Genomic DNA, 12,997 nt, shown 5'->3' with positions numbered 1-12,997 from the left:
TTGAAAATGGTCATGAAATGTTACCATAAATTATTGTATGTAAAAATTATGTAATATTTTCCATTTTTAATTGTGAGCCTCTTTAGTGCATACAGTTTCAATGAGGCTCTTTGATTCAAAAGACCTCGATTTGATTCCCATCTGAGATGTGAAAAATTGGCTTATCATGTAAAGGTGAGTTAGGTGGTCTCATATGAAGGTGACGGGGATTTTTCTTCTGAAAAATAGGCAACTTTGCCAGAAGAATAGATGTTGGAGACACTACAGGAATAAGGATTAACCACCCTATTCTGTTGGATTTGGTTTCGAATGTAGGGCTATGTGTATAAAACAGGAAGGAAGGAGTTTTTGGGATGTTTATTATTACTTATCTCTTCATTATCCATTTGAATGATGAAAGTGACTATCAAAGACTGTGTAAAGCTCCAGTCTGTTCTTTGCATTCTTACAGGCTTGTTCAGCTTAATTTTGCTTGTTGTTCAGTTTTGTCCCTTGAACATCCAATTAAGAAATTCTCTAAGTAAAATGTTGTTGCTTTTCATTGTGTAAAAACTATGGTTGTTATATGTAATGTGGCACCAAAAAAAAATAATAATAAGTGTTTCAGTAAATTCAAATTCTTTTCTGTTACAAAAAAGTAGATAATAACATAATCTCTTCCATTTTTATTAAGAAAAAGTTTACATTAAATGGAGTGGAGGAAGGAGCAGTTAAACAGAAAAATTTGGCAAGTCAACAATAGCAACAACAACAAAAAAAAAGATGAGTACATTATATCACTAAAAACACATGTACTAACCACAGCATTGACTATTTAATTCGTAAATATTTCATCCCAAGTATCTTGGAACATTATCAGTACAGTTGTTCAAACAATACTAGGAATAACATACAGTTAGGGCACATGATTACAATGGAATCTCACTATACGTGCAGTAACGTGTTATAGAAGTAAATTAAATATAACTGAAAAAAAAAAAAATATATATATATATATATAAAGATTATTTTACACAATTTTGTATGACAATTTCCCATATTTTAGGAATAGTAAGAATGTCGTTGCGGTTTAAATTTGGTCTGTGTAGTAGGGCTTCAGCACTTTCTTTATATAAACGTTCATATTTATATAAAGATCTGTGTAAAAGTTTCGACTTCTCCCAATGGAATTAAATAACCAATACTGTGATTAGTACGTGTGTTTTTAGTGATGAATTCACCACAGATTTCGTTATATAGAGTACATTATATGAGAACATTAAAATTGAAATATGATTATATGGTCTTTTTTGTTTTGATTCGGCTAGATAATGTCTCATAGATACCTGATTATTCTTTGCTAAGGAAACATATTTAGTCTATGTGGTTTTGGAAGTAGATTTCAGTAGTTGTGCTCATTTTTCCAAATAAGAGAGTAATGTGAGAGCAAAGTGAACTGCAGGCTTCAGAAAGGAGAGTGGAGGCAAAGATTCTTTGCTCTAGCAGAGAATCCTTACAAACCATCCTGTTAAAAATGTTTCTGTAATAACAAACACTTTAAAAGACTATTACACTTTTTTTATATATAATCTTTGTCAAGTAGCTTTATTTTATCCTCCTACATGTTTCACCAATTTTTCTATTGTCATCCTCAGGGAATACAAACTAGTAAGCTAAAATGAAGGTTACAGACTAGGTTATAACTGATGGTTCTAATTCATACAAAAAATTGGTATCGTGCTTGACAATGTGCGTGTCTCGTTAACGTGATTTATTCCTTATGGCTCATGACGTAATTGTTATGAAAGTTCATTTCTTTGATGTTTAATGATTTGATTAAAGTTTTCCAAATTTCTGGTAAAATTAGGCCTTGATTCTTGTTTAGGTTTTCAGTTTTACGGGCAACTGTAGCTGCTTCTTTAAAGGTTCTTGAATGGTAGTTATCTTCTATGTATGGCATAAGGCTCTTATCCCACTCAATGTGATGGTTAGTAGAGGTAAAGTGGCATGAAAGGCCTGAAATGTCTTGTCTGTTATTTCTGACATATCCTATGTGTTCTTTCTTTCTCGTTTCAAAGCTTCTAGAGGTCTGACCTACGTAACTAATACCACATGAGCAAGGTATATTATATACTCCAGAGTACTTGTAGAATGGGTGAGGATCTTTCGGTGATCTTAAAAATTTCCGAATAGTGTTGATTGGTTTGAATGCCACTCTGATCTTATGTGGTTTTAAAAGGTTAGCTAATTTTTTGGAAATGTTGCTGACAAAAGGAATCGTAATTGTACTGATGTATTGGATGTCATCACGTTGTCTATGTGGTATATCAGTAAAGAGAATCTTGTTATAGAGTCTTTTTGGGTAACCATTTAAAGAAAGTTCTCTGGATATTGTAGTTAATTTCGTTAGTAGGTCATCCTTGTCTGTCGTATACTGTATAGCTCTTTTCTTGAGACTATGGATAATGCTAAGTTTCTGAGCTGAGTTGAAATGGAGGTAATGTCCAGTATTTGTAGGTTTTCTGTACACAGATAGGGTGATACTATTATTGGTTTGTTTCTTTATTAAAATGTCAAGGAATGGCAGTTTTTCATCTTTTTCCATTTCTAATGTGAATTTGATGGTATTGTGGAAACTATTGATTTGGTTGAGGTTCTTCTTTCGTATGATCCCAAATGATAAAGATGTCATCTACATATCTGTACCAAATTTTCGGTTTTGGAATGATCTGGGATAAGATTTTTTTCTCTAGATCTTCCATGAATAAGTCAGCACAAGGAGGTGAGAGGGGGCTACCCATGGCTAATCCAGTGAGTTGTAGATCATTTTTTGCCAAATAAAATAGAAGTTAAACAGTGATTGAACAAAGTAGTGATGTTTCTTGGGAACAAGTTGTCTAAGATGTTGATGACTTCAACCACTGGAATGTTAGTAAACAGAGATGTAATGTCCAGGCTTGCTAGTATATCCTCTTCAAAGATAGGGATGTTTTTTATTTTATTTATAAAATGTTTTGAGTTTTTAATATAAGTATCCGAGACGTGAATGTGTTATTGTAAAATCTTCGCAAGATACTTGGACAGTTGGTAAGTGGGAGAATAGATTCCATCAACTATTGGACGTAATGGTATACCTTTATGAATTTTTGGAAGGCCATACAATCTAGGAGTTAGTGGGTGCATTGATTTTAGCTTTTTTATTACTTCTATAGGCTAGTTATTCATTCCATGTAATAATTCATTGGTGTCATTATGGTTTTTTGTAGTAGGATCTCTACTGAGAACTTCATATACAGACCCGTCAGATAATAGATTTTTAATTTTTTCTTAATGAATTACCTCAACCAAATCAATAGTTTCCACAATAGAAACTTTTTCCATTTCAAATTCACATTAGAAATGGAAAAAGATGAAAAACTGCCATTCCTTGACATTTTAATAAAGAAACAAACCAATAATAGTATCAACCTATCTGTGTACAGAAAACCTACAAATACTGGACGTTACCTCCATTTCAACTCAGCTCATCACATAGCTCAGAAACTTAGCATTATCCATTCTCAAGAAAAGAGCTATAGAGTATACGACAGATAAGGATGACCTACTAACGAAATTAACTACAATATCCAGAGAACTTTCTTTAAATGGTTACCCAAAAAGACTCTGTAACAAGATTCTCTTTACTGATATACCACATAGACAACGTGATGACATCCAATACATCAGTACAATTACGATTCCTTTTGTCAGCAACATTTCCAAAAAATTAGCTAACCTTTTAAAACCACATAAGATCAGAGTGGCATTCAAACCAATCAACACTATTCGGAAATTTTTAAGATCACCGAAAGATCCTCACCCATTCTACAAGTACTCTGGAGTATATAATATACCTTGCTCATGTGGTATTAGTTACGTAGGTCAGACCTCTAGAAGCTTTGAAACGAGAAAGAAAGAATACATAGGATATATCAGAAATAACAGACAAGACATTTCAGGCCTTTCATGCCACTTTACCTCTACTAACCATCACATTGAGTGGGATAAGAGCCTTATGCCATACATAGAAGATAACTACCATTCAAGAACCTTTAAAGAAGCAGCTACAGTCGCCCGTAAAACTGAAAACCTAAACAAGAATCAAGGCCTAATTTTACCAGAAATTTGGAAAACTTTAATCAGATCATTAAACATCAAAGAAATGAACTTTCATAACAATTATGCCATGAGCCCTAACGAATAAATCACGTTAACGAGACACGCACATTGTCACACACAATACCAATTTTTTGTATGAATTAGAACCATCAGTTATAACCTAGTCTGTAACCTTCATTTTAGCTTACTAGTTTGTATTCCCTGAGCATGACAATAGAAAAATTGGCGAAACATGTAGGAGGATAAAATAAAGCTACTTGACAAAGATTATATATATAAAAAAAAGTGTAATAGTCTTATAAATAATTGTCAAGAAAAAATTCAACATAACAAACAGTTTAAAAGTTCCAATTTTGTAACAATAGAAATAAAACTAGCTTCTTTCATTTTTTAATGAAAGGTATCCATATCTCTTTATCTTTTATTTTCTTTCCTTCATTTTTTTTTTGAGGGGATGGGTGGTTGGAATGGAATGAAGAAAAAACTCTAATGTAATAATTAAAAAATGCAAAGCAGAAATGTGTAAAGGCCAAATTGGCCTTATTAAGATGGTCTTTCTGGGTTATATGAATATTGATCCATAGTTTCATTTTCTTTTAAGTTAATGTTAAGTTAGTATAATAAATGACTTTATTATTAGTGTAATAAATGAATGAAAAAGCTGTACATATTGTATATATATAATGTATATGTTAATTAAAAATGTTAAACATAAATTACTAATATTGAAATACTATATTTATGCAGCATGATAAATAGCTATTTGTTTAGCTACTTTTGTACAGCATAATCCTTGAATGTGATTAATGTAAAATTAATCTTTAATTATGCCTTTTAGGAGTTGCACAATTTGATTCTGAAGATGTAATGCAGTCACAAAAATTGCACCCAAATACACAGCCATCATCTGTAACTCCACCGCATAATAGACGGGGAATTACCAAAGGCCTTGGTGTGACAGCAACAAAAGGTATCTAAAATTTTTTTAATTAATAAAGGCATGATATAGATATTAGAATGAAACTAAGATTCTGATGAAAAAGTGGGGGTAATAGAGAGTTATGATTATAGCCAGCCTGGTTGGCCAAGTGAAAATACTAGTGGTGGTGGGCGGTAGATGGCGTTGGTGTAGTTACAGTTCATTGTAGTGGGTGAATTGAGTAGTAGAGAGATGTAGATGAGGTGCCCTCCCTTGATGAGTCTTTGAACTCCCTGGAGGTATCACATAATAATAATAATAATAATTGATATGTTTTCTTATGTAGCCCTATAAAACATGAAGGCAAAGTATGCTTCAGGTGATATATATATATACAGCTTACTGGCTGTAAAACAACAAGAGATTTTTATCCCCGTAATTTTATATATATATATATATATATATAGTATATGAAAGGCTTGTGGTGAGGAAGGTTCCTAAGTAGTGGAAAGAAGGCAAAATAATACCTCTCCCCAATCATGGTTTGAGAACAGAAGTTTCCAATTATAGACTGGTCTGTATATCTGCAGTGGTGATCAATGTGTTGGAAAAATTGATTAGAAATAGAATACAGGACTGGATTGATAGACATAAATTCTCTATGATGGTCAGCATGGGTTTGTGAAGGGCAGATCTTTTTTTAGCAATCTGCTTATATTTTACGATAAGGTGATGAATGTGTTGGATAAGGGAGAATCATATACAGTGATATTCTTGGACTTTACAAAAACCTTTTTTGATAGATTACCACATGATAAGTTGGTGTACATATTACAGAGGATAGGAATAGATAGTATATTGGTTAGATCAGTGGTTCTTAACCAGTGTTCCCCTAACTGGTTACCAGTGTTCCGCAGTGGTAACCAGTTAGGGGAACTGGTTACCACTGCAATTGGTGAAATTTCCGCAATTGGTGAAAGATGTCACATGACACAGTTCTGAGTGTAATTGGCTACTGTGATCCTAACAACGGAAGACTGCTATGCGCACTGACTTCTAAGCCAATAGACTGGTAGGCTCTATTAAAGGATTTGTTACCCTTGCAAAGAAAATAAAATCAAATTTTATATCAATGCACTGTTTTGTTATGTTTTTCACAGAGAATCCCTATTTTCAAAAACATTACCGGTAATATCGAATCCTGTACTAAACCAAGTTGTAAATATGGTAAATTACATCAAGCCAAGACCTTTAAAAGTAGGCTTTTTTTTAAAAAAAACTTTGCATATCTATGAAAGCCAAGTACGAATCTTTGCTTTTGCACACTAAAATAAGTTATCCAGTGATGAAGTGCTATTCCGAATTTTAGAACTTAAGAATGAATTATTGGCCTTTTTTCAAAATGAAGGTACAGATGCTTTGGTAAAATGTCTTCAAAATGAAATTTGGTGTGCTGTAATGGCATATTTAGCCAATATTTTTAATTACATAAATAGTGTTAATAGAAGTATCCAGGGGAAAAATGAAAATATTTTGAAAATTTTGAAAAAAACAAATTGCAGCTTTTCAGAAAAAAAAAAGTATCTCTTCGGAAAAACTGTATATCAGAAAAATGCGGAGGTTTCTGTGGTTAAGAAGTTCAATCAAATTATTCCGGTTTTGTGACTACATGTTTATTAAAAAGAACTGTTTTTTAAACTAAACAAGTACTAAAAAACAAACCTGACAAGTTTCGTTAGTCATCAAACTAGCATCTTCAGGGGTAAAGAGAACTAACAGTTTAAAGCACAAACTATAAGAAATTATGAAAAACCAGTTCATTTGTTGGTATTATGAACATGAAAAAAGTTTGTTAAAAAAACCAAATAACAGATCTATACAACCGTTAATACGTGTAAGCTGGAAACAATGCTATTTGATGTCGCGTTCTGTGGTTCACTTTCACTCTGTCTGAGGTCTGAACTTGGTAAATTTTTAATAAATGCTGATCAAACTTGATTTAAAATCAAACCTTGATTTTTGTTACATTGCATAGAAATTTGAATCATATTTGTTGTCTCTGAATTTTCTTGTGAAACAGTTTTTATCAATGTAGGACATGTTTGTTTTGTCCCAGAGTACATCATGACCAGTAGAAGCTGTGTGAAATGCCAAGCCAGATGTCCTCTCTTTTTTTGTACGTCCTTTTGATGTTTGCTCATGCGAATTTCTCCTGATCTTCCCTTCTGACCTATGTAGCAGATGCCACAGGAATAGCGAATATTATAAATCCCTGGTTTTTTCATTGGGTGATGTGGAGGTTACGGAAGATGAAGAGATTTTGATATTTTTCCAAGTGGGAGGAAAGTCACTTTTATGTTTATACTTGTAGAGAAGTTTGGCTAATTTATCTGTTACATTCTTGATATAAGGAAGGGTTACTGTGTTTTCTTGAAGTCTTGTTTATTTAAGTTTCCTGTAGGTCAACAAAATTGTCTTAATTTTGAAACCATTCAGTTGTAAGATCTGTGTTAAGTATTGTATTTCTTCTTTCCGCTTTTCTTCTGTGCTGGGGATACTGTATGCTTTATCCCTTAAGATTTTTATTAGGCCTATTTTTTGCTTGGGGTGGTGGTGTGAGGTAGCATGAATGAATCTTCCTGTGTTTGTTGACTTTCTATAAATGGAGAATGATAATCTGTTTTTTCTTTAATTTATTTCTATAAGGATGTCTAGGAAAGGAAGTTTTTTATTTTCTTCTAGTTCCAGAGTAAATTTTATGTTAGGATGTAAGTTATTAAGATAGTCTTTAAATGCAGTCAGTTCTAGTGCTGTTCCAGGCCAAATGATGAAGACATCGTCCACATAGTGGAGCCAAATTTTTGGTTTGATATGCCAGTTTTGTAGAGCATTATTTTCAGAATTTTCCATATAGAGGTTTGCTAGAGCTGGTGAGAGGGGTGAACCCATTGCTAGTCCTTCTTTTTTGTTCCCAGAGTTTTTCATTGGCGAACTCACAACAAAACCAATGAACTTATCAAGAATATACCAAATTGGTCTGAGGAACTAAAATGAAATTTACAATCAAAACACCCACTAGTTCCTAGAATATATGGAGTTCCCAAAATTCATAAACGAGATATATCACTGAGAATAATAGTAGACGGAAGGGACTCTCCTAACTCAAATCTGGCAAAGCACCTTATAAACTTGATTTTACCACATATAGTAAAAACACCATCATTCATTAAGAACAGCACAGACTTCATAGAGAAAGTAAAATATATACACATAGATCTTTCAGACATATTAGCGAGTTTAGATGTGGTCAGCCTTTTCACAAAGATTCCAAAAAATGAAACAGTAAACATCCTAGAAAATCTCTTCCCACCGGACATTGTACAGCTCCACTAACAGTGCATAAAAAACGTGTTCTTCCTTTACCAAGACAAACTATGGGAACAAACAGAAGGACTAGCAATGGGTTCATCCCTCTCACCAGCTCTAGCAAACCTCTATATGGAAAATTTTGAAAATAATGCTCTACAAAACTGACACATCAAACCAAAAATTTGGCTCTGCTATGTGGATGATATCCTCATCATTTGGCCAGGAACAACAGTAGAACTGACTGCATTTAAAGACTATCTTAATAACTTGCATCCTAACATAAAATTTACTCTGAAACTAGAAGAAAATAAAAAAACTTCCTTTCCTAGACATCTTTATAGAAATAAATTAAAGAAAAAAAAACAGATTATTGTTCTCCATTTATAGAAAGTCAACAAACACAGAAAGATTCATTCATGCTACCTCACACCACCACCCCAAGCAAAAAATAGGTCTAATAAAAACCTTAAGGGATAAAGCATACAGTATCCCCAGTACAGAAGAAAAGCAGAAAGAAGAAATACAATACTTAACACAGATCCTACAACCAAATGGTTTCAAAACTAAGACAATTAAGAAAATTTTCAATACAGCACCTACAGGAAACTTAAATAAACAAGACTTCAAGAATGCAGTCACCCTTCCTTATATCAAGAATGTAACAGATAAATTAGCCAAACTTCTCTACAAGTATAAACATAAAAGTGACTTTCCTGCCACTTGAAAAAATATCAAAATCTCTTCATCTTCTGTAACTTCCACATCACCCAATGAAAAAACCAGGGGTTTATAATATTCACTATTCCTGTAGCATCTGCTACATAGGTCAGAAGGGAAGATCAGGAGAAATTCGCATGAGCAAACATCAAAAGGACGTACAAAAAAGAGAGGACATCTGGCTTGGCATTTCACACAGCTTCTACTGGTCATGATGTACTCTGGGACAAAACAAACATGTCCTGCATTGATAAAAACTGTTTCACAAGAAAATTCAGAGACAGCAAATATGATTCAAATTCCTACACAATGTAACAAAAATCAGGGTTTGATTTTAAATCAAGTTTGGTCAGCATTTATTAAAAATTTACCCAGTTCAGATCTCGGACAGAGTGAAAGTGAACCACAGAATGCGACATCAAATAGCATTGTTTCCAGCTTACACGCATTAACGGTTGTATAGATCTGTTATTTGGTTTTTTGACCAACTGTTTAGATGTTCACAATATCAACAAATGAACTTGCTTTTCATAATTTCTTATAGTTTGTGCTTTAAACTGTTAGTTCTCTTTACCCCTGAAGATGTTAGTTTGATGACCAACGAAACTTGTCAGGTTTGTTTTTTAGTACTTGTTTAGTTTTAAAAAACAGTTCTTGGAGTGATGGAACTTCAGTCCCATCACTCCAAGATCCCAAATCTCATCCGCTTCCTGAAGTACGGTTCCACCAATACAGTATGTAGCCAAAGCATAACAACTATTAATATTAAAATTGTCAGATTAATACAGAAGAAATTATAAAACGAGTTGATGTTAAGATGGGAAGAACTGGGATGTACTAGATTGAAGATGAAATTGGCCTCAATCCAGTATATCTCAACATTAATCTCAGCTATAATCTCTCTGATTGTCATTGTGCTGTTATCCAGCTTTGGCATTAACAAGATCATCAATGTATGCATGCGCCCAACAATGAAGTGGTACATGGAATGCCTTCAGATGTCTGTACATTTATAGCTATTCTCTTGCAATGTTTGTTTGTATTTCTCTCTTATTCATGTAATGCACCCGATGAAGTGTTCTTAGTTGTGTGGTTTATTTAAATAAAAGTAGTGGTTTCTATTTTTATCTCTCAGCTTCCAGTCATTTAATCTACTTCAAATCTGTCTCTCAGCCGAGTAAATCCATGATCACACACACACACACACACACACACACACACACACACACACACACACACACACACACACACACACACACATATACCAGAAGAGAGCATTTCAGCTCATAGGTGACCCTTTCCTCACAGGCTTGCTTCCTCCTATATCTCACAGATGCAATGTTTCAGCTCTGTGTCTTCTACGGGTATTTCCATGGTCACTGCTCCAGTGAATTAGCAGCAGACATCATTCTCCACTTGTAATGGGCCTGTTAAAATAAGAGTAGCAGCTGCCCAACATTCCTTTTCAGGTACAACTGCAAACTCATTGAACCTGCTTTTCCTCTTCCTCATTTATTCCATCTACCTTTGTCCTCTGGAACAGGCTTTCCCATGACGTGTTTCTCAAAAGTCTCAACCTATAACTCTTTAAGCCAGTAGGTTTCTTCTTTCTTAATACCTCACATGTGGCACTGATGTGCTATAGGTTCTTGTACCTCTCGTGTGTGGTACGATAAATGGGGGTAGGGGAACCTCCTTCTGGGACTGCCTGATCATACACACTTTCTGGAATATTGGAATATTTTATTTTTTTTTATTTTTTAAATATCACTGCTACATAGCAGAGACCATAAAAAAGCCTATAGAAAATAAATGCTGCATGTTGTTGGGGGTCAAAGGATGAAGTAATCTATTGATATTCTTCTTGAAGAGCTGGAGAGTGTAGTCTTTGTTGAACAGCACCTGTGGAATTCTGTAGTAGAGAGAATGCAGAAGACAATGAGTGAAGAGTCTCTGAGAGGGGGGGGGAGTTGTCAATGAACCAAACTGATTTTTTTCTGAACAATGTTAAGAATTTTTAGAGAGGTTTTAGTATCCTTTTCATTTGTCCAGTATTTCAAAGTTGTACTGATTTGGGATTTTTACTGCATGAGTAACTGGACAAATGAAAAGGATACTGTGTTTTTTGGAAGCTGAGGATGCTATAGAAGTGATGTAATTATTCCAGGAAAGCTATGAGTAAGAGTCAGTCTGAGAAGAGAGATCTGGTCTTTACTATAAATTTGACCATTATCAAAGGTCAGGAAAGAACTAAGGATTTTTTTTTCTTCCAAAAAAAAAAAAGAAAAAAAAAGACAAAACTGTGGTTGGAAAGCATTGAAGGTGATTGGTTGTTATCTTTACCACATTGAAGAATGGTGTGAAGACCAACCAGTGTTTATGACACTTATTTTAGATATTCAAATTTAAGATGTTTGAGCACTGCAATGTTTGTTATATAAGTAGGATTAGTGGAGAGTGTGATCATCAGTAAAACAATAGTGTTTGAGGTTATCAAGATATCAGATATGAGTCCTGAGGAACTCCTGCAATATATAACAAAATATAACAATAGTATAACAAAAGCAGGTGTTCCTCAGGACCAGTAGAAGTTGTTCTCACTTCATACTTCCTGAAGTGAGAACACCTACTGGTGAACATAGTGAATGACCCAAGAGAAAACTGACAATTGAATTACAAGGAGAGAAAGGTAGATAAGATAGTAATTTGTCAAATGCCTTGGAAATGTTAAGTCCAACAGCACAGATTTCTTCAAAGATTTCCATGGCATGTGTCAGAGGTTAGTGATGTGGTGTGGCTTGTGATTTGCAAAATTCATATTTGTGATCACTGACAGCTCTCCAGGTGTCAAAGAAGTTGACTATAGATGATCTTCATTACTTTAGATGCTACTGAGGCAAGAGCAGTAGGTTGAGAGTTTGATGGTACACACATCACTTTTTTTTTTCAAATTGGGTGTATATGGACTTGCTTCTGTGTAGCAATTCCATTAGGACCAGAGGCCTGTTTTGTATTCAGGTTGTTTAAGGTCCTTCTGATATTTTCTTGACTGAATAACACATGGGACATGATGCAGTGTTCCAAGTAAAGCAGGAAATAATTTGGTTTCAATTTGGTTTCCCTGGTTTGTTTGTTTATTATTAATTACTATAATTGATTGTGTGATAAGTTGATAATATGCAACAAGCACTGTTTAACATATTATTATTAGTTTTGTTGTTATCACTGATTAATATTAGTGTGGTATTTGTCAACAAAATATGTATATATTGTTTTCAGTTGGTTGCAAATTAAATTAAACTTGCTAACAAATTATTTTTGTTTTATCCTTTATCCAAATATAAGTAAATGAAGTTTGCACGTGGTGGCGGGTGGTAGATGGCATTGGTGTAGTTGCGGTTAGTGGACTGAGTGGTGGAGACAGACAGCTGTAGAGTAGGTGTCCTCCCTCGATGAATCTTTGTATTCCCTGGAGGTCCAATAATAATAATAATAATAGTATGCATCATGAGAAGGGCCGCTATCCTTAATAAGGTGATACGCCTTTTTGCAACTTGTACAGGGTGTTCGGGATAAATTTGACATATTTATAATTAATTATATTTTTCCGTAAGTTACATGTATTAACACACACTTCTCTTCATTTAAAAGTTTGGACCCTTCTTCATTCATATACAAGATGTCAGAAAGGATGGATAGCTGGAACCCACCTGAATCATGGAAGAGAATAACTTGTATCAGGATGATTCGTGCCCGCCATCAAAATAAGGATATTACGACTGCTGCCCAATGCTCCCTGAATACAGTAAAAACAATCAGGCATGAACTAGAGACTTGCAATGGTGACTACGAGGA

At 34.0% G+C, this 12,997-nt stretch overlaps 1 protein-coding gene across 1 annotated transcript in view; it reads left to right on the top strand.

Moving 5' to 3' along the window:
* The window catches only part of LOC150101697 (ral GTPase-activating protein subunit beta), a 778,187-nt gene that overhangs the window by 135,675 nt on the left and 629,515 nt on the right, over window positions 1-12,997 (top strand). The window contains 1 exon segment of the mRNA XM_090400967.1: window positions 4,976-5,107. Within this exon segment, the coding sequence (XP_090257093.1) occupies window positions 4,976-5,107 (132 nt within the window).

Source organism: Typopeltis vanoorti, chromosome 11 (genome assembly GCF_054136105.1).
Source record: "Typopeltis vanoorti isolate ZY-2024b chromosome 11, IOZ_Tvanoo_1.0, whole genome shotgun sequence".
NCBI lineage: Eukaryota > Metazoa > Arthropoda > Arachnida > Uropygi > Thelyphonidae > Typopeltis > Typopeltis vanoorti.
The sequence above is the reverse complement of the archived record's forward strand: the minus strand, read 5'-3'. Positions and strand labels throughout refer to the sequence as shown.